This window comes from Cutaneotrichosporon oleaginosum, assembly GCF_008065305.1.
Source record: "Cutaneotrichosporon oleaginosum strain ATCC 20508 chromosome Unknown ATCC20508_contig05, whole genome shotgun sequence".
Lineage (NCBI taxonomy): Eukaryota > Fungi > Basidiomycota > Tremellomycetes > Trichosporonales > Trichosporonaceae > Cutaneotrichosporon > Cutaneotrichosporon oleaginosum.
Window position 1 is genome coordinate 1,788,044 of NW_027072174.1, and position 25,357 is coordinate 1,813,400.

The 25,357-nt window shown below is 63.6% G+C and overlaps 15 protein-coding genes across 15 annotated transcripts; 8 read left to right on the forward strand and 7 right to left on the reverse strand.

Annotated features, from left to right (window-relative positions):
- Window positions 1–697: 697 nt before the first annotated feature.
- COLE_06234 (uncharacterized protein) lies at window positions 698–1,075 on the forward strand (the record flags this gene model as incomplete). The annotated part of the gene is made up of 1 exon (XM_018419823.2): window positions 698–1,075. The coding sequence occupies one exon, from the start codon at window positions 698–700 to the stop codon at window positions 1,073–1,075; it is 378 nt and encodes a 125-aa protein (XP_018275232.1).
- A 300-nt stretch (window positions 1,076–1,375) lies between these two features.
- On the reverse strand, window positions 1,376–2,011 carry COLE_06235 (uncharacterized protein; the record flags this gene model as incomplete). Its single annotated transcript, XM_018419824.2, has 1 exon — window positions 1,376–2,011. One exon carries the CDS (start codon window positions 2,009–2,011, stop codon window positions 1,376–1,378), a length of 636 nt encoding a protein of 211 aa, XP_018275231.1.
- Window positions 2,012–2,223: 212 nt separating this feature from the next.
- On the forward strand, window positions 2,224–3,336 carry COLE_06236 (uncharacterized protein; the record flags this gene model as incomplete). The annotated part of the gene is made up of 1 exon (XM_018424558.2): window positions 2,224–3,336. The coding sequence occupies one exon, from the start codon at window positions 2,224–2,226 to the stop codon at window positions 3,334–3,336; it is 1,113 nt and encodes a 370-aa protein (XP_018275230.1).
- A 360-nt stretch (window positions 3,337–3,696) lies between these two features.
- COLE_06237 (uncharacterized protein) lies at window positions 3,697–5,610 on the forward strand (the record flags this gene model as incomplete). Its single annotated transcript, XM_018424557.2, has 12 exons — window positions 3,697–3,901; window positions 3,933–3,972; window positions 4,016–4,058; window positions 4,089–4,198; window positions 4,254–4,382; window positions 4,487–4,652; window positions 4,702–4,840; window positions 4,875–4,964; window positions 5,000–5,021; window positions 5,055–5,149; window positions 5,181–5,437; window positions 5,470–5,610. The coding sequence occupies 12 exons, from the start codon at window positions 3,697–3,699 to the stop codon at window positions 5,608–5,610; spliced, it is 1,437 nt and encodes a 478-aa protein (XP_018275229.1).
- A 169-nt stretch (window positions 5,611–5,779) lies between these two features.
- Window positions 5,780–6,916, reverse strand: COLE_06238 (uncharacterized protein; the record flags this gene model as incomplete). The annotated part of the gene is made up of 4 exons (XM_018421032.2): window positions 5,780–6,300; window positions 6,363–6,692; window positions 6,730–6,836; window positions 6,867–6,916. 4 exons carry the CDS (start codon window positions 6,914–6,916, stop codon window positions 5,780–5,782), a joined length of 1,008 nt encoding a protein of 335 aa, XP_018275228.1.
- Window positions 6,917–7,779: 863 nt separating this feature from the next.
- On the reverse strand, window positions 7,780–8,913 carry COLE_06239 (uncharacterized protein; the record flags this gene model as incomplete). Its single annotated transcript, XM_018419817.2, has 1 exon — window positions 7,780–8,913. The coding sequence occupies one exon, from the start codon at window positions 8,911–8,913 to the stop codon at window positions 7,780–7,782; it is 1,134 nt and encodes a 377-aa protein (XP_018275227.1).
- Window positions 8,914–9,230: 317 nt separating this feature from the next.
- COLE_06240 (uncharacterized protein) lies at window positions 9,231–9,776 on the forward strand (the record flags this gene model as incomplete). The annotated part of the gene is made up of 2 exons (XM_018427042.2): window positions 9,231–9,651; window positions 9,745–9,776. 2 exons carry the CDS (start codon window positions 9,231–9,233, stop codon window positions 9,774–9,776), a joined length of 453 nt encoding a protein of 150 aa, XP_018275226.1.
- Window positions 9,777–10,301: 525 nt separating this feature from the next.
- Window positions 10,302–11,399, reverse strand: COLE_06241 (uncharacterized protein; the record flags this gene model as incomplete). The annotated part of the gene is made up of 1 exon (XM_018426114.2): window positions 10,302–11,399. The coding sequence occupies one exon, from the start codon at window positions 11,397–11,399 to the stop codon at window positions 10,302–10,304; it is 1,098 nt and encodes a 365-aa protein (XP_018275225.1).
- Window positions 11,400–11,752: 353 nt separating this feature from the next.
- COLE_06242 (uncharacterized protein) lies at window positions 11,753–12,892 on the reverse strand (the record flags this gene model as incomplete). Its single annotated transcript, XM_018424556.2, has 1 exon — window positions 11,753–12,892. The coding sequence occupies one exon, from the start codon at window positions 12,890–12,892 to the stop codon at window positions 11,753–11,755; it is 1,140 nt and encodes a 379-aa protein (XP_018275224.1).
- A 730-nt stretch (window positions 12,893–13,622) lies between these two features.
- Window positions 13,623–14,937, reverse strand: COLE_06243 (uncharacterized protein; the record flags this gene model as incomplete). Its single annotated transcript, XM_065626469.1, has 3 exons — window positions 13,623–13,739; window positions 13,772–14,715; window positions 14,748–14,937. 3 exons carry the CDS (start codon window positions 14,935–14,937, stop codon window positions 13,623–13,625), a joined length of 1,251 nt encoding a protein of 416 aa, XP_065482280.1.
- A 1,273-nt stretch (window positions 14,938–16,210) lies between these two features.
- On the forward strand, window positions 16,211–17,412 carry COLE_06244 (uncharacterized protein; the record flags this gene model as incomplete). The annotated part of the gene is made up of 2 exons (XM_065626470.1): window positions 16,211–16,223; window positions 16,259–17,412. The coding sequence occupies 2 exons, from the start codon at window positions 16,211–16,213 to the stop codon at window positions 17,410–17,412; spliced, it is 1,167 nt and encodes a 388-aa protein (XP_065482281.1).
- A 515-nt stretch (window positions 17,413–17,927) lies between these two features.
- COLE_06245 (uncharacterized protein) lies at window positions 17,928–18,587 on the forward strand (the record flags this gene model as incomplete). Its single annotated transcript, XM_018424553.2, has 1 exon — window positions 17,928–18,587. The coding sequence occupies one exon, from the start codon at window positions 17,928–17,930 to the stop codon at window positions 18,585–18,587; it is 660 nt and encodes a 219-aa protein (XP_018275221.1).
- A 137-nt stretch (window positions 18,588–18,724) lies between these two features.
- COLE_06246 (uncharacterized protein) lies at window positions 18,725–20,255 on the reverse strand (the record flags this gene model as incomplete). Its single annotated transcript, XM_018424552.2, has 3 exons — window positions 18,725–19,615; window positions 19,649–19,776; window positions 19,808–20,255. 3 exons carry the CDS (start codon window positions 20,253–20,255, stop codon window positions 18,725–18,727), a joined length of 1,467 nt encoding a protein of 488 aa, XP_018275220.1.
- A 564-nt stretch (window positions 20,256–20,819) lies between these two features.
- COLE_06247 (uncharacterized protein) lies at window positions 20,820–22,352 on the forward strand (the record flags this gene model as incomplete). The annotated part of the gene is made up of 1 exon (XM_018425861.2): window positions 20,820–22,352. The coding sequence occupies one exon, from the start codon at window positions 20,820–20,822 to the stop codon at window positions 22,350–22,352; it is 1,533 nt and encodes a 510-aa protein (XP_018275219.2).
- A 694-nt stretch (window positions 22,353–23,046) lies between these two features.
- COLE_06248 (uncharacterized protein) lies at window positions 23,047–24,990 on the forward strand (the record flags this gene model as incomplete). Its single annotated transcript, XM_018424551.2, has 5 exons — window positions 23,047–23,074; window positions 23,140–23,190; window positions 23,308–23,673; window positions 24,042–24,412; window positions 24,472–24,990. The coding sequence occupies 5 exons, from the start codon at window positions 23,047–23,049 to the stop codon at window positions 24,988–24,990; spliced, it is 1,335 nt and encodes a 444-aa protein (XP_018275218.2).
- Window positions 24,991–25,357: the final 367 nt, after the last annotated feature.

A 25,357-nucleotide genomic window follows, 5' to 3' on the forward strand; every position in this document is an offset into this window, starting at 1 on the left:
GGGAGTAGGGGGAGTAGGGTGGATGGTTAGGAGTGCCGGGCGACGCCTTGTACTGCAAACGAGGAGGAGGGTATGTGAATCGCATGAGGTGTGCCTCCTGTCATATACGGGACCACAGAGGTGGAACAATGTTGTCGGCCATTGAACCCATTAACGCAGGCTTCCAGGCATGCTTCGATGATTCCGATGCAAGCTTCTCCATCCGTGTAGCCGTAGCGCCTTATTGCGCGGCGTGTCGAGCGAGACGAGCAAGACATGGCCGACATGGAGGAACATTCGCGAATCCCGCCGTTGTTATGGTTTCAGAGCGGCTGCTTCCCCGCCTCCCCGCATCCCTGCGTTCCCGCTTTCCCGTCCACGGCGCACGCCAGCGTCGGCAAGAGAACAGCCAGCGCAGTAAGACGTGCTCTGGGCCTAACGACCGCTGGGCGCCTCACATTATCGCATGCCGACTAAGACATCAAGGTCGCGTGGCGAAATGGCATCGCGTCTGACTACGATTAACATCCTCAATCAGGAGATCGCGGGTTCGACCCCCGTCGTGACCTAAGAGCCCAGCGCGGGCTGAGTACCCTTTTGGCTTTGGCGAGGGAGGAGAGTCTTTGCGAGGCTTGCGCATCATCATGGGAATGTCGTGCCGCTACAAGGGTGCAATCGATATCCGGCATCTGACGATGTAGCTTGATAATCGGCGTGAATGTGGCACAGAGCGTGGCCAGGCATATTGTTCCCACTTTTCGCCTTCTGCCGACGCCGTCTGCCCTTCCGGGGACGCAAACAGGATCTCTACAATAACCATTCAAGCGGGAGATGCGGATTGGCACAGTGGGGGGGTCTGATTCCCGCATTCTTGTTCAGCCTTGGACGTTATACCAATATCCGGGAAACGATCGCTCGCACATGTCCCTCGCTCCGCTTGCGCCGGGGCTTAAGCACAACCGATTGGGCAATGATGGTACGACTGGAGGGATCCTCATCGCGGTTCGTGAACTTGCACCTCGCATTCGTTCAGCGGCACACCATCAGGACATTTCCAGCTTGGCAGTTTCGTCGTTCGCCTCTTGACATCCTATAACCTCTGCATCCTCGTCTCCTGCCTCTCGCCTCTATTTCCTTCTGATTTCAACCTCGCTTCCACTGGTTCTTCGACAATGAAAGAGATCCTTCCAGCTATACATAATACTCCACTCGTTACCGCGTACCAACTGTGGCATTTCCAAAGCATGTCCGGTTTGATGCATACTTTGATGGGAATGAAGCTCAGTTCTCGGCTACCTTCAATCGCATCCCGGTGCGTAGAACGGGTTGCCGATCGCCCTCTCGCACGCACTCGCCTGTCTGGCATCCCAGTCAAGCGAGGGTGGTGGGTGAGAGGTCAGTCCATGGTCTGGGCCTCTGGGCAACTCACCTGTCGTCCTCCCGCCCTGCTGCCTACATTAAAGGCGGGCGCCACAGTTCGTGATAAACCCCAGCGGTCGGCAATGAAACTCAACGCTGAGATAACTACAGTGAGTAAGCCGGCGGCCGTAGAAGCGGCCAATGCCGGTGCCAAGATGCAGTCTCGCGATGATATTTTGATCAGTGAATGTTGTGGACGCAGATAGAGCGCGTCGGCACGCGTCGCGAAATGGCCGGCCGGGACCGGCCGAGATGGAATGTTGCTCGCTGGTTGCTGGATCGGGTTTACCCGCGTATCCGACACGACAATCGCTGCAAAGCATGCAGAGTCAAAGCTTGCCGGCCTCCTGCATCGCGACGCGATCATTGGGCAGACGCGCACATGCATGTCCGCGATTGGACGCGTTCCCGAAGCCGCGCAATGCCGTGCCGGTGCCGTGGTCGCGCCGTGCTGGTCGGCGGAGATGCAGCGGCGCGGCGTCCAGGCCTTGCTGGGGTGGAGGTAGACGGCCGGGCGATAGTGCGGGGCATCGAGTGCTTGGTGAGAGGCGTTCTCGGGAGCGGCGACGTCCCCGAGCTCTGTTTTGATGTTCTGCATCTCGACGCTCTTCATCTTAAACGTTAAACGGACATCGAAGACAGCTGTTCTCGCTTGCTCGCTACTTTGTCGTTCACTGCACTTGCCTGCGACATATCTCGGCGTCTACATCTCGGTCTCGGTGGGCAAGCCTCGGCCAGTCACGGCCCACATTCCGCCCCGCCGAAACATCAACAACTTTGCAACCTTGTTCCTCCTCGACTATCCACAGCCCACTCGTGGCCCCCATGACAGTCGTTAAGCGGCCATTGCCAGCTGGAAAGCGCACAAGCAGCAAGCAATCATGCGTGACAAGCCCTCCTCGGCGCAAGGCGTCGCTTCCGAGCTCTGGAACACATAACGGCCCCACCTCCCGACCCCTTCTCACTCTGGACCACACCGCGTTCCCACACATCATGGACGGGATCCTTACGCACGCGACGCACGGCACGCTCCTCTCCCTCCGTGCCGCATCGCGCGCCTGGCGCGCCCGTGTCGACGCGGTCCTGCACAAGCACGTCTCGATCGCGACGGACCACATCCCGCGCGCCGGTTCCTCCGGCTCCGGCTCCGGCACGCTGCCGCTGCACGCAGCCTACGCCGCGCCCGTCGACACGCTCGACCTCCTCAACCTCACCCCGCCGGGCTTTACGCCTCCGACGTCCCCTTCCATCCCCTTCTCGCGACGGCCGGTGCGTTCTCTCCCCTTCCCACCCCTCCCGCCCTCGGTCAACACGCTGCGCATCATCGGTGACCTGGACTGGGCGCGCATCGGCCCCCGCCTCCCGTCGTGCGCCACGCTCGTCGTCCTCGCCCCGCTCCCGCTCATCGAGCCCTCGATCTACACCCCGCGCTTGAGCACGCCGCGCGGGCTGGCGGACTCGGCCGCGTGCGCGGCCTATCTCGCGCGCTGCCCGCGCCTCGTCCTCCCCCTCTCGGCCCTGCGCGGCGCCAGCGTCTACATGCTCGCAGACGTGCTGCGTGCGCGCAAAGTCGTCCTCCTCGCCGACGACGGCGAGTGGCGCGACGCCCTCGCTGCCCTCTGCTGTCTCCTCGGCGCGGTGCTGCTCAACCGCGCGACCGACACGCGCTTCACCCTCGTCAACGTGCTCGAGGCCGGCACGGCGTGGCGCCGCACAGCGACGCTGGTGCCACAAGGAGATGCTGTGGACGTGCCCTCGGACGTGTGTTGGGACGAAGAGGGGTTCTGGGCCGACGGAATGGGGCTCTTCCGCCTCGCGGGGCACGAGTTTGCGCACTCGGACGCAGAGGTGCGCGCGCGCATGGAGAAGAGCGTCGAGTTCCTCAGCTCGCACGAGTACGAGGCGCGGGTCGGGGACGAGGTGCGCGTGGTGCTGTAGCTTGTAGTTGTATAATGATATGGGTCCTAGTGCAGGTCAAGCACGCAGGCGTTGCGTGCTTCGGCAATGGCCGATGGTTGCCGACGAGCCGACACGAGTCATTGACTGTTGCTCGCCGGCAGATGGGGCAGAGCCAGCGCTACAGTCGAGTGTGCGGCGCGTACGGCGCGTGTATGCATGAGTGCCGGCCCCGTGCTGGACAGCGAGGTCCAGTACGCGCGGTTGAGTCGGCGCTCGCAGAGGTTGGTTGACAACTCTCACGGCGCATACCGCCCAACCCACCTCCACTTTCCATCGCCCACCTGATCGTCCATCCACTCTCTCTTACTTCTTGTCTCTACTCCACCGTCCCATCTCACCATGTCCCCTCCCACCGCCGAGCTCGCTGGCCTCTCCATCTCCTCCAAGAAGACCGGGCCGGGCGGCAAGCCGCTAGTCAACGCCGCCGTCGTCGGCGAGTGGCATGACGCCAAAGCCGCATACACCGGGCCCAAGCTGAGCCGGCGGACGTGGGAGAACGAGCACTTTGCCGGCTCCGAGGGCCTTGATTTTGTGTTCCGCATCAGTGGGTGGTGCAGCGGCCGCGCTGATCGCAGCGTACGATGACGAAGCGAACCCCTCAGGCATGATCAATCTGTGCGCGGACACAGCCGCCGGACTCGCGGGTCGCTGACGCCAGGGGCATGGCCGAGAACACCATGCTCACGAAGGACTATCTTGAGGTGCGGAGGCGCTGGGCGAGCTGACGGCAGTATTATGCCAAGGTGTTTTCAAAGGCGCTCCGGCCAAACGACTTTACGTATGGCACACAGGCCAGCGCGAGCAAGCGCTTCCACACGGCGGTCGCGGACATGTGGAACGAGTGCGTGGGGTCGTCCGGCGCCTCGAGGTGTACTCGTGCAGCGTGCTGATAGCAGGAACTTTACCCCGCTAACTCCCGTGCAGCCGGACGACATTGCGACGGCGCCTGGGGCTACTGGTGCTTTGGACCAGCTGTTCAGCGTACTCGGTGACGCAGGGGATGCTGTTCTCATTGCTGCGCCTCAGTGAGTCTAACTCGCGGGCCCTTCCTCAGGCTTCTCGAGGGGCCTGGTGATACGGACTCCATCTGAGGAGGGGGGGACAACGCAGCGTAGCATGCTCACCCCAGCTACAATGGCTTCGACGCCAACATGGTCGTGCGCTCCGGCGCGCGCATCGTTCATGTATACGGCCCAGAGCCCGACATCGCGTTCACCACCCCCGGCGCCGAGATCGCCGCGTTTGAGAAGGCCATGGAGGACTGCAAGGCGAAGGGCATTAACGTCCGGGCCGTCGTGAGTGCTGCAAGCTCGCTCTACATGACTGCGACTGGGCTGACTGCAGCTCCTCTGCTCTCCCCAAAACCCATGGGGTCGGACGTACTCGAAGGAAGTACTGCTCGACTATGCACTCTTCGCGGAGAAGCACGACATCCACCTCATCTCGGACGAGATCTATGCCCTAAGCGTGTGGGATAATCCGAGTGCGTATCGGGCGGCGGTTGAAGCTGACGGCAGAAATCCCCAACTCGCCACCGTTCATCTCCATGCTCTCGCTCGACGTCGAGAAGGAGACAGGGAAGAGATTTGACAAGTCGAGGTTGCACAGTGAGGCTCTCCCTTGAGACGATTGCTGATCGCAGTCGTATACAGCTTCAGCAAGGAGTGAGGGCAGCGATAGTCTCGTGCTGACGCCAGCTTCGGGTGCAACGGCTTCCGCCTCGGCGTCATAATCAGCCAGCACAACCCGCTTGTGATCCGTGGATTGCTGCACATCAGCTTCGTCGCGAAGCGTGAGTCGATGCAGTGAACATCTGACAGTAGTCGGATCCATTGGCGACGCGCTGATATCCCACCTGATCAACGACAAGCCGACGTTCAAGGAGCTTGTGGCCAAGAATGTTGACGCGCTGCGCGACTCGTCGGAGAAAATGGCCGCGTTCTGCGAGAAGCAGGGCTGGAAGCCAGTGCCGGTCAACTCTGGACACTTCATGATGGTGGACGCAAGCAACCTCGGATTCAAGACGATGGAGGAGGAGAAAGACTTTGGGCGGCACTGCATCGAGTTTGGTGTTGGAGTGGTGGGTGGGGGGGTGGGGTGAGCTGACAGCAGGGGCTGGGGCAGTCGTACCACGCTCGGACGCCAGGATGGCTGCGCCTTACGCACACGTATGCTCCAGACAGGCTGGATCTTGCGCTGGAGAGGCTGGGCAAGGCTGTGGAGGCTTGGCGGTCGCGAGGGCTTAGGGAGTAGTGCAAGAGATGGATTCAGTAATGCTAGCAAGGCGGGAGCTGTTCTTGCCTCATGCTGATGGATCTGCTGCGCGCACAAGCCACACTGATGAGTTCCTCGACTGGGTAAAGTCGCTCGCCCATCCAAGTTCACACCGTCGCCTTCTGATAGATACAAGCTACAGCGCGACCTACAGCCGCGCGGGCGTCCCGTCCGCCTTGCGGATCCGCACGACAGCCTTCCCAAACACCTTGCGCGTCTCGAGATCCACCAAGCCCTCCGTGAGCTCCTCAAGGCCCTCATACACGCGCTCGTGCAGCACGGGCGTCACCTTGCCGCCGGCGACCATGTCGAAGCACGCCTCGATGGTCTTGGCGTATCGCTTGGGATCGCGCACGCTCGTCTCGCCGCCGCGCACGCCGAGCACCTCGACGTTTTTGAGCAGCACGAGGTTGGCGGGCACCTTTTCGATGGTGCCGCCCGCAAAGCCGACGACGAGCAGGCGCGCGTTCCACGCCACGACCTTGAGGCTGGGCACGAGCAGCCCGACGGGGTCGTACACGATGTCGACGCCGCGCTGGCCCGTGAGGCGCTTCACCTCGTCTTGCCACCCCGGGAGGGTGTAGTCGAGGACGTAGTCGCAGCCAGCGGCGCGCGCGACGGCGCGCTTCTTCTCCGTGCTCGCCGTGCCGATGACGCGGCACCCAAGGCCTGGCGTGAGTCTCTCGTCTCTTCTCCCCCCCTTCTCCTCCCTCTTCCCTCTCCCAACTCACCCTTGGCAATCTGCACCGCCGCGACGCCAACCCCGCCCGCGGCCGCATGGATCAGCACCCATTCACCAGCACGCGCGCGCCCGCGCCCCACGATCGCCTCGTAGCTCGTGGGATAGGCGACGTAGAACGCCGCGCCCTGCTCGTAGCTCATGCTCTCGGGGAGCGGGAGGAGGTTGGCGGGCAGCGCGACGTTCTGCTCGGCGTACGCGCCGAGCCCGCGCCCGATCACCCGGTCCCCGCGCTTGAACCGGCACCCGGGGGGGATGGGGGAGGACGCGGCGATGCGGCCCGCGAACTCGACGCCGAGCGTGAACGGGAGAGGGGGTTTGTCTGGGGTCAGCGGAGAGGCAGGGTGGGAGAGACCCACGCTGGTACAGGTTCTGCGCTTGGAGCACGTCGAAGAAGTTGAGCCCCGCGGCATATACGTCCACGAGCACCTGCCCGGGGCCGGGGACGGGCGGGGGGATGTCCGAGCTGGCGTGAGCGGCACCGTCTCACACGCACACTGCATGCTCGCGCGGGTGGGCGTGGTACTTGATCTGGAAAGCCTTCATGGTGGTTGACGGACGTCGAGGCGGTGGGCGGCGTGATATGGGCCTCGCGCGGTGACATGTTCGGTCATGTCCGGCCCGGCCGGTTATCATCACGAAACGCAGGGCCGACATGAGTGTCGCACCACGCCGACACACCACGGCGCCTTGGCATGGCAGAGATTACATACATGGTTGAAACACACATACCTACACACAGATAGATAACAGACAGACGGCATGTTGATGGACGTTGCAGCTCGCCACTAACGTATTCGGGTATAACTCACCGCAGGCGGAAAGTCGCCGTTCGTGACCAGCGCGAACGGCGGGGCTCGATGGCGCACGGAGTACGCGACGGGCTCGAGCTCGCACAAATGAGGCTCCAGTGATGGCCTGAACTGGAGGGCGCGAGTGGTAATGATGCGGCCTCGGAAGTTGGCGACGGACAGCGGCTATGCCTCCAAAATTCGGTCACGCATCCCACTCCTCTGCGTCCCACCCAGTCAGAGTAGTCGAAGCGGGCGTTAAAGCGAATGACCCAACCTGGGATTGTATTTGGCGCCATCCCCTACGTGCAGCGCGTAGGCGGATGGGTACCCATTGCAATGATGGAAATGAGTAGGGTATGCAAGGTCGTAATGGCACGCTCGCGCTTGAAAAGCCTGAAGGTCCAAACACCCGAGACTCGGAGCGGTGACTATTCTGGTCCCGGCTTGCGGTTGATGCCAGCGTCATGGATGGGGTGCAATGCATGAGTGAGGCGAGCGGCGGCGGCGAGCGGCGGCATGCACCAAGGAGCGGCCAACGAGGAGAGACCGAGCAGGGCCGAAGTTCATCCGAGATACGGCTGCCGCGGACTCAGTCACCTCGGCCGACGCAGGCGCCTACCAGCGCGACAAGAGGTCGTACTTGCTGTCGCCCAAGACGGCGCGGTACTGCTCCGCAGACATAAACTTGAGCTTGCGCTTGACCTTTGCGACCTTTTCGCGGTCCCTCGGCCGCGGTGCAATGTCGTGTGCTGCCTCGAGAATGACGGTGCGCAGCGAGTTGCGCATCTGCCGCTCGTTCCACGTGCCCGCGTGCTCGTTCCATGACTTTGCCCATGCTTCGCCCTCGACGAGGATCACCTCGAGGACGCCTGGGCGCAGCGCGGCCTGCGCGATCGAGCGCACCATGTGCCCGGCGTAGATGCTGTCGACGGCGGGCAGGGCGCCGTCCTGCACGCGCTGGAAGACGTATGCGCACGCCGTCTTGTCCGCGACGCCCGACTTTCCCGTCGCGTTGCTGCACCACAGCAGCGGCGTCGTGGTCGTGTAGTACACGGGCGACGCGATGATTGTGCAATCGGCGCGCGGGTACTGTGCCATGACGGGATGGCCTGTGCGGTGCATCCTGACGACAATGCTCGGCCGGCCGAGCAGGCCGGCGTGGTCGAGCGTTGCGCTGTCGGGATCCATGTTGCGGAGGTATGAGCCACGGAAGCGCGCGACAGCGACGTTGGGGAGGCGCCGCAGCTCCTCGACCTCGCCGAGGTCCCAGACGCCGTCGGCCCGGTCAATGTCCACAACGCGCACTGCTTCGGCGAGATGCTCATCGAGACTCCAGTCTGTGCGCGGCATGCGGCCGAGTACGGAGCGTACGGGAGAAGGAGGCGTGGCTAGCGTGCCGAGCAGGCGGCCGATGAGGCTCGTGCTCGCTGGCGCGCGGACGACAATGTGGTGGAGCAGGACTTCGTCGACCTGGTCGCGCAGCTCGGAGCATGTGGCGCGGAGGACGAGGAGGCTGTCGTACGGGGCGTGCTTGAAGACAGTCTCGAAGATGTGGGGGTAGGCTGTGCGGTCGAGCTTTGAAGGGAGGGGGTCGCGTGGAGCGGGGGCGCGAGGGGGGGAGAGGGAGAGAATGGCGGGCGGGGTGGGGAAGCGGAAGGAGCGGATGGTGAGGTCGTCGAGGGAGAGCTTGTCCATCCTTCCGTCTAGGAGGGAGCCTCTGCGTGGGATGATTGATGGGAGAGAGGACATGGGAGATGAGAAGAGATGAGGAAATACGAGGTGGTGGGTGAACGTGGGCGGGGATCAATTCACCGCACGTCGTCAGGGACACCAAAGTCGTTGGGTGGCAAACTCCGTCATCAACTAAGCGCCGCTCACTCTCTGCAGCGCCGAGGCGAGTTGACGCGGCGTCGAGGTGGCTCCGATGTTCAGAGATTGCGCGAGCTGTGCGTAGGTTCAGCATTGCCGCCATCAGAAGATTATCCAGCTGCGTTACTCGACGCCGGAGATCATCGCCGCCGTTGCGTGTGCCTGGCCGACGATGACGCTCCGACGGAGACCTGTCAATGCTCGGCGCACACCACATCCAACTCCTACAAGCGGCCTCAGCCCGAAGGCCGATGCGAAGCAAGCAGCCCAGATGTGCTCGGCCGTCGGCCGTGCACATTTCCTCTGTCTCCTCTTTCCCTCTCTCCTCCTCTCTCCCTCTCCCGTCTCTCCCTCCATCTCCCCTCTCCCTCCCCCTACTCCATGTCCACCCCCGCCCCCATAGCCCAATACCGCGCGCAAATCATGAAAGACGGCCTCGCCCCCGCACTCCTCTGGCACGCGCCGGACGCAGCCACGCGCCTGCGGATCCATGCGATTGCGAGCCGGATCGAGCCCGATCTCGTGCTCGACCCGGCGTATACGGGCCTCCTGCAGCGCGAGATGGGGTTACGGGAGCTGAGCGAGGGCGTCGAGGCGTTGCTTGTGGCGCGGGAGGCGGTGAGTGGGGTGGGGGAAGTGGGGAGAGAGGAAAGAGGATGAAGGAGGGAGACGGAGAGGGAGAGGGGGAGGGAGAGGGAGGCTGATACTCAGGCGCGAACCGCGGGCGTTTCCGAGACCTCTGAGCCCGACGCCGCCGCCGCCGCCGCCAAGCCCCGTTCATTGTTCGCGCGGCTGTTGTGTATGGCATAGAAGCGAGTTGACATGTCAAATGCATAGTTCTACAGAATGCACGGGGGGGTTTTGGCATGAAATGCCCAATGTCAAGTCATGGTCGTGTGACCCGATACTACGTCTCAGCTCTGCTTCCACCCACACTCACGACAGCGCGCTAGTTGTCCGGGCGCGTGATGACGATGATTGGCACGGTAATGGTCGTGGGCGCGGTGTTGGTCACGTTGGCGGTGGGGGTGTTGTCGGCCATGGTGGAATTAGTGGATATCGTGCTGATTGTAGGTGGGCAAGAGGGCAGCTCGGCAGCGTCGAGGGCTGTGATATACAACGTCCGCATGCTGATGAGAAGCATGCACCAGTCGCTCCGTGATGTTAATTTGTGTAATGGCGCGCAACGCACTCATTACGGTGCGGACCAACGTTGCCCCGAACGTTGTTTGGTTCCTTGCCCCCGTCACGCCACCGCCACCCTCCCATCAGAAACACATTTCCGTGGCGTACGCCGCGCCCACTTCGTCCGCGTACTCCTCGAGTGAGAAGAAGCGGATGATCTTATGTGCGGCATCAAGCATCTCCTCGCGCGCGGCCTCGGGATGCTTGGCCTCGTACCGGCGCCATAGCCGCCACTCTGTGGCGCGCCGCCCCGCGCCCTCCCAGTCGTGCCGCGCGCGGCCCGAGTTGACAATGTCGATCCGCAACCCCCGGCGTCCGTGGAGGTGTGGCCATGCGGCGTCTGCCGCCGCGAGCGGGTCGCTCGTCATGCTGTCCGACAAGCCGCGGGCGGCGGCGAGGCCGAGCGCGTATCCCCCGCCCTCGTCCTCGTCTGTTTGGCTGGGGTGGCTCTGCGGCTCGTGCGAGAAGACGAGGACGAGCTCAGTCGCCCGCCCAAACTTGAGTATCACGCCGAGGTCGGCGAACAGCCGCTCGGGCCAGGCCGAGGGGATGTGGGCGACGATGCGTGTGCGCACCTGTTTCCGGAGGAGGTCGAAGTGGCCGGCACGCAAGGCGCCTACGGGGAGCACGACGGTGTCGACCTCAAACAGACCGTGCTCCCAGTAGTCGAGGACGCGGGCGATGCGGGCGGTGCGGAGGCTGCGGAAACGCGTAGCGGGGGCCAGGCGCGAGGGCTGTACCGGCTGGTGCGGAGGGAGGGGGGCAATGTCGAGGGTGCGCACGGCGTGGGTGAGGGGTGTAGAAAGCCAGTCGGGGGCTGGGACGCGGAGTGTAGGTGCAGACACCGCAAAGGAGGTTTCGTGGGGTGAGGGAGAGGGGATAAGGAAGGAGACGCCGTCGAAACGGAGGTGGGAGACGAGGAGGGCGTCGGCGCGAGCACGCCAGGAGGAGCAGGCGGTGCGAAGGGAGAGGAGGGCAAGAGGGGGTGCGGCGGCAAAGATTGCGTCTATGATGTGTGGGAAGGAGTCCGCTGGAAGTAGCGTTGTGCGGGTGGCGGCAGTGATGGTGGGCATGGCGGAGGTGGGTGCAAGAGGGGCTGGTGGCGAGGGGAGTAGAGTTGATAGAGATGACGAGGACGACGAGGACGACGACGACGACGACAAGAACAAGATGTGCGACATGCACGAGATGGGCAGAAGCGACCGCGTCCCACGGGGAGGTGCACGGATCTTTTGTAATGGCCATTATAAACAATCCCCTCGATCACTCTTGCGGAATGTAACTTTGTTAATCAGTGGCAAATACAAATATCATCAAGATTCAAATCTAATCCAAATCCACATGACTCGGCGCTCGTCTCGCCGCTACATCTTACTCGCTCGTCGCTCTCATCCCATCCCCCCATGGCCCCGTGCCTCTCCGCGTCGAGCTACTCGGCATCGCTGTCGTCATCACTGTTGTCGTCATCATGCAACTACGGAACTACGACTACACATACGCAGGCCTCCTCGCCCCCCCCCCCCCCCCCAATCTATCAAAGCTCGAAGGCTCTCCAAGGCTGAGGCTCAAGTATCGAACGTGGATGCGCAACACTCCGCCCTGTGTCGACAGGAGGAAGCACCTTGTATCGGTCCAGCAGCCACGCAGACCCAATCCGACGCGGTGTAAACTTCTCGCGCGCACTGTCCTTGGCCCCCACCCTCGCCGCGTACTGTTTACACGTTACAAAGTCGAGGTAGTGCCCAAACGCTGCCTTGACAGCCGCCGCATCGCCCCGCCCAAGGCCTGTGGCACCAAGAAAGCAGGCGACCATGTCCCGCCTCTCGCTCTTCCTTGGTCCGCTTTTGTCGAGGGCGACTGCGAGCCATGGAAGTGCGTTCACGAGTGTCATCTTGAGGCGGACCGGCGCGCGCCCTTGCCCCCTCAGCTTCCAGCAAATCACACGGATGGGGATGAGCAAGTCGAGTTCAAAGCGGGGATCGCGGGAAGTCGTCCTTGGGAACAAAAATACGACCTCGGTCACGGTACATGAGGGATCAGCGAGGGCACTGCCTATGTGGTCCCATACATCATTACGCGGGTTGTCCGTAGCGTATTGAATAACGAGGCGGGTTGTGCGAGAGAGGTGATTCTTCCAAGATTGGCAAGCACCAGATGAGTGTTGAATGGTAGCGGCGGAGAGGACGAGGGTGTGCGAGCGCGGTAGTGTCATCTTGCCTAATCCCTCAACGGCGCCAGTGCGTAACATGTAAACCTGGCTGGGGAGGGGGCAGGGATTGCGGCCGTCAATGTCGACGAGATCGAGGAGTTGTGGGCGGAATTCGGTCCAATGGGCACAGACTGGCCCGCCGTTGGGCAGGATGGGTTCACAGTCACGTTGAACGACAACGTGCGCAAGAAGGTACGAGTCGGCGCGTTCGCGCCATGTTGAACAGGCCGTGCGGAGAGCGGTGAGAGCTGCGCGGGAGGCCGAGTCAAAGATGAGGTCGATGATGTGTGGGAAGGCATCTGCGGGGATGGTGACTGTGGGCTGGAGAGGAGAGTGGGTAGCCGGGGAGTCTGAAAGACGGACGCTTGCGAGAGAGTTTGCGAGAGTGATAGCAGCTATCGGGGGTGAGCTGCACCAAGTGATGATGGGGGGCGTGGATGGCCTAGAGGTGTGGGCCGGGGTCATGATGTCGCGTTGGATTGAGCACACTGTGAGCGATGGTGGGGAGCGATGGAGAAGAGAAAGAGAGAGAGAGGAGAGGAGATATAAATATGGAGAGATGTAGAAGGGGAGAGAGAAAGATGAAGTGGATTGAATTGAATCGAGTTGGGCGTGTTGTTGACAGCAGCTTGAGGAAAGGTCGGCGGTTGAATCACCACTCCTCGATCCTCCCTCTCCTCCGTCATCCTCCATCCACTTTACTCTTCTTCTTTCACTTCATCACCGCCTTGTCGATATCTGCGACAAGATACGCTTCGCAGCGGTCTCTGGTCCACTCGCAACTAGTTCCGCACGCCTTGTAACTGCGGCGACGTGGGTGGACACGGCGTGTGATGCTCCTGAGCTGAGTCTAGCTGCACCAACAAGCCCCTCGCACTCAAACAACTCAAGCCCGGCGTCCAACCACCGCCTGCATCTTTGTCGCTCCGAGACGCTGCGTTAGCACGATTCAACCAACGAAGGCTGAGTTGATCGCATTCCGCACCAGACAGGGAGCACCACGGCCTAAAATGATTGGGTGTTGACATTGACGTCGCGTCCCTCTCATTCAATGTCGTGTCTCACAAAACAACGCTGCGCTTTGCCACGCCATCTTGGTTTGTCGTGGCGAGTGCGCCGTACGCCGACCGAGTCGGTTGGGTGTCAGCCAGCACCAAGGTGCAATGCGTCATTCCCACGCCTCTATCAATTCACGCTACAACCGCGCCTCGTCCACGCCTTCCACAGCATCATACACTGTCCGCTCATACGAAGCGTACACACCCGCCCATATCTTCTCGTGATCGTTCATGAGCTGCGTCGCGCACAATCCCTGGTGTCAGACCATCCCGTTGACACACTCACAATCAGACCCGACGCCGGGTCGATCCAGTACTCGCTGCGCGCCGCGCCGAACCAGAATCCGCTGCCCGCCTTGCGCCCGTTCGCGCTCGGAGCAAGGTTCAAACACAGCCCGGGCGAGAATCCCACCGCGCGGCCCGACGTGTACTGCTCCTCGCCGTATCCGCGGAACTTGAGGAACGCGCCGAGTGCGGCGTGGCAGTCGCGCGTCCCGTCGTCGGGCGGGAGCGCGTCCGTAAAGAGCTCGCGGAACCCGGCGCGCGACACGATCCCGTCTTCGTCCTTACACCGCAATAGCGCCTGCAGGAACGTGAGGTACTCCCTCGCGGTGCCGAGGAGGCCGCCGCCGCCAGCCTGCTGCACGATATCGGCGGGCGTCATCGCGCTCACCTCGCGCAGCTTGACGGTGTGCACGAGCGCGCCGTCGCGCGTGCGCGTGCACATCTGCATCAGGCGCGCCTTGATGTCCTCGGTCGGGAGGAACGTGATGCCCGTGATGCCGAGCGGCGCCCAGATGTGCTCGCGGAAATATTCGTCCAACGTGGTGCCCGTCACGCGCTCAAGCAGGATGCCCGCCCAATCGATACCGAGGCCGTACACGAACGACGTGCCCGGCTGGATGTTCAGTGGCGTGGCGAAGGACGCGGCAGTCGCGCCCGGCGCAACCCAGCGCACGGGCAGGTTCTCGCGCTCCCAACGCAGCTGCGCGCGGTTCCCGTACGCCTGGCCCACCGTGTGCGTCAGCAGGCGCCGCAGCGTGATCGGCTCTGTACGCGGCGTGTACTGCGGTGTGTCGCCGTCGTAGCCCAGCAAGACGGGCATCGCGCACAGATCCGGCAGCACGCGCTCGCACAGCTCCGCGTCGTCGTAGTCTACCATCCCCCGCTCTTTAAGCTGTAGGCACGCGACAGAGGTCACGAGCTTGGTCATGCTCCACATCTCGATGGCTGGCGTGAGAGGTGGAGAAAGCCACACCCACCAGTATCTTCGTTCACCATGCCGCGCTCCGGTGCCCCAAGCACCTTCTCGCCCGCACAGTTGAAGTATAGCACGTCGTCTTTCGACGCGACGCCGACGAAGAGGGCCGGGGCGACGCGCGCCGCCGTCGTCTCCGCGAGCCACTTGTCGAGCGCCGCGCGGCCGGGCGTACTCAGGCGGGGGGAGGGCATGGCTGTTGCTGTTGCTGTGCTGAAGCGCACGGGGCGGGGCAGACCGAGGGGGAGGCGGAGGCGAACGCGGAGAGCGTGCAGAGATGCCATCTGTGATATGGGTAGAGGTGAGTGTCTGGAGCGAGGCACGCCCACCGGCATGTGCTCGGGGATAGCCGAAATCTCGGTAAGCGGGCATGGCCGCCGACGAACACGCCGAGATGCCCTCCGCTACCGCGGCCGTGGACGGACTCTGAGGCCAGATGCATGGTGAGTACAGGCGGGGTAGCGCTTGGGCAACCGAGGGCCTATACTTCACTTTGACGTCGCTCACCGATCTCTTGCTCGCTCTGGCTCTGCAGACATCCCGCAATTCCAGCCGCGGCAGTGGCCATAGCCCACCTCACCGTGTGCATGCTCTCGCAAGCGCTCCCGCAAAAGACAGGTGCAGGCAAACGCAGGACGCGCAGTGTGAGACCCCAACGTTCAGGGCCACAACATGGCGCCGAGCGACGAGTCCAGACCGGTCCGCGCTCAGCCAGGTCAAACGGCGAGGTCAAATGCTGGCAGAGGTCAAATCCGGCGCCGGGAGCAAGCATCCGCGCCGCCGCTTCGCCCGTGCCTGTTCTCCATCTCGAAGCCGTCTGCCGCCTGCCGTGCATGCCGCATTGAGATCCGGCACCAGACTGGTCAGAGGGGGCTCCGACATATTTGGCGTTCCAAGCGAAATTCGCCCTCGTGGCGCTCGAGATTAGGAGTCAGGCTGACGGCGTTGGCAGATATCAGTGGCAGAGGGCAGATGCTCCATTGGCATATTCTGCATACGCTGTTGGCATATCGTTGGACATGTTGGAATATGGACCACTGACACGGCTACGTGGCTACTGATATATGACTGACAGCAAAGATCATTGCTACAGCCACAACCATGCACGTCGCCGCGCTCATCATGCAGCGGGATGGGGCCGCCGAGCCCGCCGTCCGCGCCGAGCCTCTCCTCCCAGCCGTCTCCGAGCTCACACTCTGCCCCTCGCGCCCAAAACTCGAGACAGTTCACGAACCACACGACCCAGTTATTCACGACTTCGCCCCGCACCGCCCCACCTCCCCCGCGCCCACCGTCTCGCTTGATTGCGAGGCGCTCGCGCGCACACAAACACACCCCGGCCCTTTCCCCGACCTCCAGCTCGCCACCATTCCCACACGCCTTGAAGAGGACACATACGGCCCGCCACCAGACGGAGGGCGCGAGGCGTGGCTTGCAGTTCTTTCCGGCGCCCTCCTGTTCTTCACTATGTTCGGGTTTGGTGCGTCCCTCTCCCTCCGTCCCCACTCACGCCAGTCACCTCCTTCGGCCAACTCAAAGGCTACTACCTCACCCACCAGCTCGCGTCCTATTCACAGCCGGCCATCGCATGGATTGGCACCCTCCAATCAACCCTCACCTTCTTCCCCTCCCTCTTCTTCGGCCGCCTCTTCGACGCCCACGGCCCGCGTCTCCTCGTGATCGCCGGAACGAGCCTGTCTTTCGCCGCTCTCCTTGCCCTCTCCTTCTGCACGGCCTACCCGCACTTTCTCCTTGCGCACGCCCTCTTCGGCTTCGCCACATCCATGATCTGGGGTCCCTCCGCCTCCGTCTGCGGCCACTGGTTCGCTCGCCGCCGCGCCACCGCCATTGGCATCGTCGGCTGCGGCAGCGGTTTTGGCGGCATCATATACCCACTCCTCCTCAAGGCGCTGCTCGACCGCCTGCCCTTCCGCCCCGCCCTCCTAATTGTCGCAGGCATGAACGCCGTCCTCATGCTCCCAGCATGGCTGTGGCTGCGCGCGCGCCTGCCCCCGCGCCGCCCGGCGCCATGGCCCGCCCTTGCGAGCCCATGGCGCTCACGCGCCTTCACCTTCCTCGCGCTCGGCGCCGCCCTCTCCATGCTCAACATGTTCACGCCCTACTTCGACGCGCCGGCCATAGCCCCCGCTCCGCTGCGCGAGTACGCCATCGCCATCCTGCAAGCGGGCAGTTTCGCGGGGCGCGCGACCAGCGGCGTCATCGCGGACAGATACGGCGCGTGGCGCGTGTACGTCGCCCTCGCACTTCTCACCTCCGCCACGCTGTTTGCGTTCTGGTGCGCCACGCCCATGCCTACCGCCGCGGCGGTAGCTGGGCTGTGCGGGTACGGCTTCGCGTCCGGCGCGTGGATCACCCTCGTGAGTGCGGTCACGGCGGCGATCGCGCCGCCCGAGGAGCTCGGGACGTGGATCGGCGTCTTGTGGACCGCTATCAGTCTGCCCATCCTCGCGGGGCCCGTCATCAGCGGCGTCCTGATTGAAAAGGCAGGAGGCGCGTTCACGTACGCCGGCGTGTTTTGCGGCGCGACGTATCTCGTGGGCACCGGGCTGACTGTGATGCCGTGGGTGCTCGGGAGAGTTGCGAGTCGCCAAAAGGAGAACGACGAGGAGCAGGAAAAGCCAGAAACTGCGCACCAGGAGGAGAGGTAGTTCGTTGGAGGCGTTGCTGCACATCGGCTTTCGTCGTCATCAGGACGGCGTGAGGTCCAGGCGTCCGCTGTGTGTGGGTCCAATCAGGAGGAGGTCACGGGGCCACGCTGCAGTACCCGAGTATCATCCCGCACCTGGGCCCCAGTCGGGTCTCGGACACGGAGCTCGGAGCCTACGCCCTCCCTCGCTCCTCTCCCGCATCTATTCTCGTCTGACGAGGCGTGAGGATGCTGAGCAAGCCGCGTATGCGGACATGTGCGGAGCTGGCTGGACCGTGTCACCACCAGGATAATTTCCGGTTACATTCATCCGCCGATCTTTAATAACAGCTTGATCCTGGTTGGCGTCAACAAATGCCACAAGGTCCACCGCCTCCTTGACATCTTCGCATCGCCACACTGTCCCGTACACTCCGCGTCATCGCTGCTCTTGGCCTCGTCTTCGCTCTCACCGTCGCTGTCTTCCTCCCCACCTTCTCCTCTTTCCCTCCCCATCTCTCCACCCACACCTCCACAATGTCCGCGGCAAGAACCGCCGCGAACGGCACCAAGGCCGCCGCGGCCCTCGGCCCGAACTGGGTCAACGACGTCCTCGGCCTCTGGTACGGCGTCTGGGGGCCTAAAGAGTGGTTCATGGGCGGCGCGCCCGTGGACGAGAAGTGCCGCGAACACCTGATCGACATCTGGCACTGCCTCTCGTCGGCGCCCGCGCCGCCGAACCCCGACCCGGCCAACATCGCGTCCTACTGCGGCGCGACGCCGCGCGAGTGCTTCACGGACGGGCGTGCGGCGCTCGCCGGCGTGATCGTGTACGATCAAGCGCCGCGCAACATGTTCCGCGCGACGCCGCGCGCGTTTGAGACGGACGCGCACGCCCTCGCGCTCAGCAAGTATGCCGTGGCGAAGGGGCTCGACACCGCGCTCAAGGCCGAGGAGAAGATGTTCCTCTACATGCCGTACATGCACTCGGAGGCGCTCGCGGACCAGGACGCGGCGGTCGAGCTCTTCCGTCGCCTCGGCGGGCCGATGCAGGCTGAGGCGGACCGGTTTGCCGTCGAGCACCGCGATATCATTGCCAAGTACGGGCGCTTTCCGCACCGCAACGCCGTGCTCGGGCGCCAGAGCACGCCCGAAGAGATCGAGTTCATCAAGGAGCATCCTGGGTTTGGGCAGTGACGCGCGTGGCGTGCCCCAGCCGAGCTCACTCCGAACAGCGCCCGAGGCGGGCGCTGACGAGTTGGCAAACGCCATGTCGCCTTTGCCGTAACATTACCACATTTACTGTACATGCGGACTATGTATGTGTACAGAGTCTAGAGCTCGGCGAAGCACTGGTCGACGCTCTTCTTGACCATCGCGACCATCTTGTCCGCCTCCTCGGGCGTGATAGTGTATGCGGGCGCGAGGATGATGCAGTCGCCATTAACGCCGTCGACGGTGCCGACGCCGGCGAGCGCCATAAGCCCGTTCTTCATCGCGCGGTCCTTGACGCGCGCGCCGAACCGCGGCGCCAGCGACGCCGGCACATCAAAGTCGACGGCGAGGAACAGCCCCTGCCCGCGCACTTCGAACACGCGCTTGTCGTCCGCAAACGCCGCGCGCAAGCCCTCGAGGAGCTGCGTGCCGCGCGCACGCACGTTCGCGAGCAGGTTCTGCGCCTCGATCTTCTTCAGCACGGCGAGCGACACGGCGCAGTTCACCGGGTGGTTCTGGTACGTGTGCGAGTTCTTCCACACACCCGCGCGGCGGATCACGTCCGCCAGCCGCTGGCCCACCAACACGCCCGAGATGGTCACGTACCCCCCGCCGAGGCCCTTGGCCATGGAGATGACGTCGGGCTTGACGCCCTCTGCGACGGCGTCGAACGCGAAGAGCGAGCCGGAGCGGCCCGTGCCGCTCATCACCTCGTCCATGATGAAGATGAGGTTGTGCTTTTTCACGACCTTCTCGATGGCCGGGAAGTATCCCTTCGGCGGCGGGGTCACGCCGGGCCCCGTGCCGCCGACAGGCTCGGCGATGAACGCCATGACGTTCTCCGGGCCCAGCTCGTCGATCTTGGCGTCCAGCTCCGCCGCCAGGCGCGCAGAGTACGCCGCGTCGCCCTCGCCCGGCTGACGGTCGCGCGCCTGCGGCGTGTCCACGTGTTGGTACGCGTCCGAGAAGTAGTTGTCGTACAAGTTGCGCCGGCCGGGCACGTATCCTGTCTGGCGTCAGTGCGAGTGGTACGGGTGACTCACGCCGAGAGAGCCAAGTGTGTTTCCATGGTATGCCGGCGAGCGCGCAATAATGTACTTGCGCTGCGGCTCGCCCACCTCGATCCAGTACTGGCGCACGAGCTTCAGAATGGCCTCGACGGCCTCGGAACCTGCCGTCAGCTCGGTCTGCCCACCACGCACCAGAGTTGAGGAATGCGCCCGCGACGAACGCGCCCCCCGAACGGTCCACGAGGAACTGCGCCAGCTCCTCGCTCACATCGTGCCCCAGCGCCTGGTGGTACGCGTACGGCATCTGCGCGGCCTGCCGCGCCATGACGGCCACGAGGTCGGGGTTCGAGTGTCCCAAGCACGCGACGGCCGCGCCGCCGCTCACGCCGTCCAGCACCTCGCGCCCGTCGGCCATGCGGAACGTCACGCCCGACGAGGACACGGCGACGGGCTGCGCGCCCGCGACGTGGAACGTCGCTGGCGGCTTCGCCTCGGCCTTCTTGACCACGGGAGCGGGGGGCGGCGGAGGCGGGCCGGCAGTTGTCGCGTGCTGCGTGACGGCGGCGGCGCGGGGCGCCGTAGTCACTGCGCGCGCGAGGCGCGGCGCGCGGGCGCTCTGTCGGAGAAGAGGACGGAGCATTGTAGTGCAGAGAGGCGAGTGAGAACGAGTTGACGGAAGTTGAGGTTATGAGAAGTGGGCAGAGGCCCGTGTAGACATGCCTGGCGGCGCTTAGCTGATACGACCGATACGATGCTCGCTTAGATTGCCGAGATGTGACGCCGGCCCCCGGCGACGTCCGTGAGCGAGGCACGGTGCGTCGGTGAACGATGTACGGATAACATAATAAGACGATGTGCGTTTTGCGGACAGTAGAGGTGATGTGTTGAAGAGACTGAGCGTGGGAGGAGCCGCGGCTCGACTGTCATAACGAGGCGCCGGCGGATGTCCGGAGGTGCGGATGTACAGAGTTCCATCTTCCTGCCGGCAAAACCACCTTGCAGGTAGTCTGCCCACTCTCTCCACTGTATTTATGACCTCGAGTGACACCGCCGTCTCCGGTATCCCCCCCTCACTGACATCGCACTCACACTTGCAATGACCCAGAGCAAGACTTGGAAGAACGTCGCGGCAGAGAAACAAGCGGCCCGCGCTGCGGCCATCCCTGCCGACTGGGTGATCAAGCCGACCGATGCCCTAAACGTAATGGACATTCCCGCGACGTGCGGCGTGCTCTCCCCACAAGAGGTCGAGATCACTGAGACCCCTGCCTCAGAGCTAGTCAAGCGGCTCTTGTCGCGCGAGCTGTCCTCCGAATCCGTCGTCACTGCATTCTGCAAGCGCGCCGCGATCGCACAGCAGCTCACAAACTGCCTGACAGAGATCTGGTTCGACGCGGCCATTGCTGAGGCGCGCGCCATCGACGCAGAGTACGCCCGCACAGGTACGCCGCGGGGCTCGCTGCATGGCCTCCCCGTCAGCCTCAAGGACAACGTCAACGTCAAGGGGCACGACACGACGATCGGATATATCGCCTACTGCGGGCAGCCGGCGGCCGCCGACGCCGTGCTGGCGCAGGCATTTCGCGCCGCCGGCGCCGTCCTTTTCTGCAAGACCAACGTGCCGACCGCCATGCTCATGGCTGAGACGTACAACAACGTGTGGGGGTACACACCGAACCCATACAACACGGCATACGGCGCGGGCGGCTCGAGCGGCGGTGAAGGCGCGTTGCTCGCGCTGCGCGGCTCGCCGCTCGGCACAGGCACCGACATCGGCGGGTCCATCCGCATCCCATGCGCCGTTAACGGCGTGTATGGCCTCAAGGCGGCCGCGGGCCGCTTCCCGCTGATGGGCGGGCGGCCCGGGCTGCCGGGCCAGGAGGCGATCAAGTCCGTCATCGGTCCGATGGCGCCTGACCTCGACGGCCTCGAGATGTGGAGCAAGGCAGTGCTGGACGCGAAGCCGTGGGAGGTCGACCCCGCCGTCTTCAAGCTGCCGTGGCGCGACGTCGCGGTGCCCACCAAGCTGTGCTTCGGCATGATCATGGACGACGGCGCGATCGCGCCCACGCCCGCCATCACGCGTGTGCTGAAAGAGACGCGCGCGGCGCTCGAGGCCGCGGGCCACACGGTCGTCGAGTGGCAGCCCTACGATGTCCCGCGCGCGCTCGACCTCTTCATGGCGCTGATCAAGGGGGACGGCGGCGTCACGATCGCGGACACGATCGCGGGCGCCATCCCCGAACCCTTCCCCGCTGGGCTGGCACACTTCGACGCGGCGGCCGCCGCGGCACGCGCAAACCCGCCCACTGTGAAGGACCTGTGGAAGACTCAGGCGGAACGGCAAGCGTATCTCGCGGAATTCGTTGCGCACTGGCACGCGTCGCGCCACCTCACCGGCACAGGGCGGGCGTTCGACGGGGTCATCGCTCCCGTCGCGCCTTACCCCGCTGCAAAGCGGTACGAGTTCCCGATCCGCGAGGGCACATATACGTTTGTGTGGAACCTCGCGGACCAGACGAGCCTCGTGTTTCCGGCCGGGAGGGTGGAGCGGGGCGATGTGGGCGAAATTGGGCGCGCGTACCGCAGCGAGGACGAGAAAAGCGCGTGGGAGAAGTACGACGTACAGGGCCTCGAGGGCATGCCGGTTGGTCTGCAGCTCGTTGTGCCGCGGCACGAGGAGGAGCTCGCCATCAAGCTTGGGGCAGTGGTTGTGGAGGCGATTGAGAATAAGTAAAGTGTTGTATGCAGGCTTGCATCAGAGGCACAGCGCGGCTGTGTGTGGAATCTGAGGGGCTCGGAGCCTTAGTCGTTCAGTATGCAGAAGTCACTACTGCGCCGTGGTCCGGGGGAGTGGGTCGTAAGAGGTCAGAGACGGGGCTGTAAATAAGATGGAAAAAGGGCGTTGATGTCGAAGATCAGCCATCCGTTGCTGGCACCGACCACAGCCCGATGTCACTGTGTCCTTCGGTGGTCTCCGCAAAGCTAGTTCGTTCGTCCAACACTAGTAGGTTGCGGAGCCTGCTACATGATGCGTGGTGCATAGCTCAAAGCCCACGGCTTGAGCACGCTGCTGGTGATGGCGCCAAATGGTGAACACTTCTGTTGTTGTTGTTGTGGAATTGTCAAGGAAGAGAGAGAGGAGATCCAGATGCGATCAACAGACCAGTTCGGGGATATCGCCGAAACGCCGGTCACGTGGCAAATCTCATGGCTGGCACTTTTCGGCGGCGACTACGAGCCACCCAGCCCCCACCGTACACCGCAGCGGCTCGTACTGCATCCATTGTTGTCTCCATCTCTCTCGCTCTCTCTTCAGCTACTCGAAACAACAACAAACAAACAAACAAACATCATGCGTACGCTTTTGACTCCCTACCCTATGCGCCGCCATGCTCACACCAGCTCCAAAGAAACAGAAGGGCCAGAAGATGGGCCTCGCCGACTTCATGGGAAGTGGTACGTCTCCTTGAACACGGCCCTTGTCCTCGTCCTCGCGCTCAACTCTCACTTGCTAACTCCAGCTGGTGGCATCACGTCGTGGGCCGATGAGATGGAGGCTCTTCCCACTGCGCGTACGTCTTTGTCCTCGAGATTATCCCTTCCGTCGGCTTTCTCCTCTCATTTCGCCCTCCTCGGTCTCGGCCTTCCTGCCTCCTATCACCCGTGCACTCGATGATAACTAACCCCAGCTGCCGCGCGCGACCCCCTCGCTACTCCCCGTCGTGGCGAGCCCGGCTATCTCGACAGCATGCCCGACCGTGGCTCGCGCTTCGGCGGCGGCCCGCCCATGCGCGAGGAGGTGCCCCTTCCCACTGTCCCGCCCTTCACAGCGTTCATTGGCAACCTCACTTTCGAGACCGACGACGCCGAGCTCCGTGACTGCTTCTCGGAACTCACGCCCATCTCAGTCCGTCTTGTAAAGGACCCCGCCACCGGCAAGAGCAAGGGCTTTGGCTACGTCGAGTTCAGCACCCAGGCCGGCCTCAAGTCCGCCCTCGACCGCTCGGGCTCCAACCTTGGCGGGCGCTCGATCCGTGTCAACGTTGCTGACGCGCGTGAGTGTCCTGAGATTCCAGATGGTGGCAAGGAGAGAGCGGAGGGGAGATGATCCTTGGGATGCGGGGAACTGCGTGGAACAGCCGGCGAGCAGCGCGCGACAGCGCTCATACCCGCAAAGGGGCGTTCTAGCAGTACTCGTGTGCCCACTCGAAGCCGCATAGCACGCACGGTGTCAATGAGGAGCGAGTGCACATGCCTAAGCAGCGGTCGTCTAGCACAGTAGCGCAGGGGGAATAGAAGGCGACTACCCCGTGCACGAGGTTGAGGCATCCTCACCTCATCCAAAGCGTGACCGTTCCTGTTGGAAGAAGAAGACGGCGTGACATTTGCCCCAACCACCACGCACAGGCAGTGCTGACTCCAGCTGCGTCTCGCTCTGGCGGCCGCGACTTTGCGCCCTCGGTTGCCGACGAGTCCAACTCGTGGCGTCGCGCCACCCCTCTCCCAGCCCGCGACCCTCCCCGCCGCACATTCTCGGGTGTTTCGTCCAACGCTGGCAGCGAGGACCGCGACTGGTCTGCTGCGCGCGGCGCAAGGTTCACCCCGAGCTCGCGTGAGAGCTCTGGCTACGGCCGTCCCCGCGAGCACGAGCCCTCCCACCCCTCCGTTGCCGATGAGGCTGGCCAGTGGCGCTCGGCGCGCCCTCTCGTCAACGCTCAGCCCGAGAGGCACAGCCCTGGCGGCCGCGACGCTCCTCCTCACCGCCCCGCTGGCCCTGCCGACACCGAGTCGACTGTAAGTTTGCCTTGTCAAGCTGTCAAACTGTCAGAGTAAAGTGCAAGTGCTGACGGCAGTGGTCGCGCGGAACCCGCGTCCCTGCTCCCGCCGCTCCTCCGGCCGAGCCTACGCGCCAGCGCCTAAAGCTCGCGCCCCGCTCCTCCGCTCCATCGGGCCAGAACTCTCCCGAGGCGACGCCCGCCAAGGCCAACCCCTTTGGCGGGGCGCGCCCCGTTGACACGCACACGCGCGAGCTCGAGGCAGAGCAGCACGCCGAAGCGCGCCGCAGGGAAGCAGCGGCTGCCAAGGCTAAGCCTGCGCCGCCGCCCAAGGAGGAAAAGAAGGAGGAGCGCCGCCCTGTGCGCGTGCACCCTTCGCGCATGCCGCCGAAGGAGGCTGCGGCGGCCGACGAGGACGGGTTTGAGGCCGTTGGGCCGCGCGGCAAGGTCGCTGCGGCTGCCGCTAGCGACGAGGGCAAGACGGCCGCCGCCAAGCCCGCGGCGACCAAGCAGGGCTTTAGCTTTGCTGCTGCCGCCGGGAAGGTAGACGTCGACGTCGACGACGTCGCTGACAAGGTTGCGGACGTGTCCGTTTAGCATCTGTAGCGTAGACTTAGACATGATACGTTTGGGATTCGAGCGAGCGGGAAGGGCGGGTGACGGGGAGTCATGCATTCGGCGCCCGACGTTCTGCACTGATGCACCCAGTGTCAAGAAAGTGCACCAACCCATATTTGTGTGAGTGGCAAATTTAGGCTGAGGTACGCCACCGCGCCGATCGTCGTCATGTGCTCAGTAATGTTCATGTGGCGTCCTCATCATCGTCTCTGGCCTCTAGACCGTCATCTCCCCCCATTTCTGCTGCCTCGATGCTCGGACAGCGCTCACTCAGCAATGCACTTGCGCTCCCTCCAACCCGGCATCCTCCCCTGTCTCCTCCATCGGAGAACTGGCCACTGTGTTC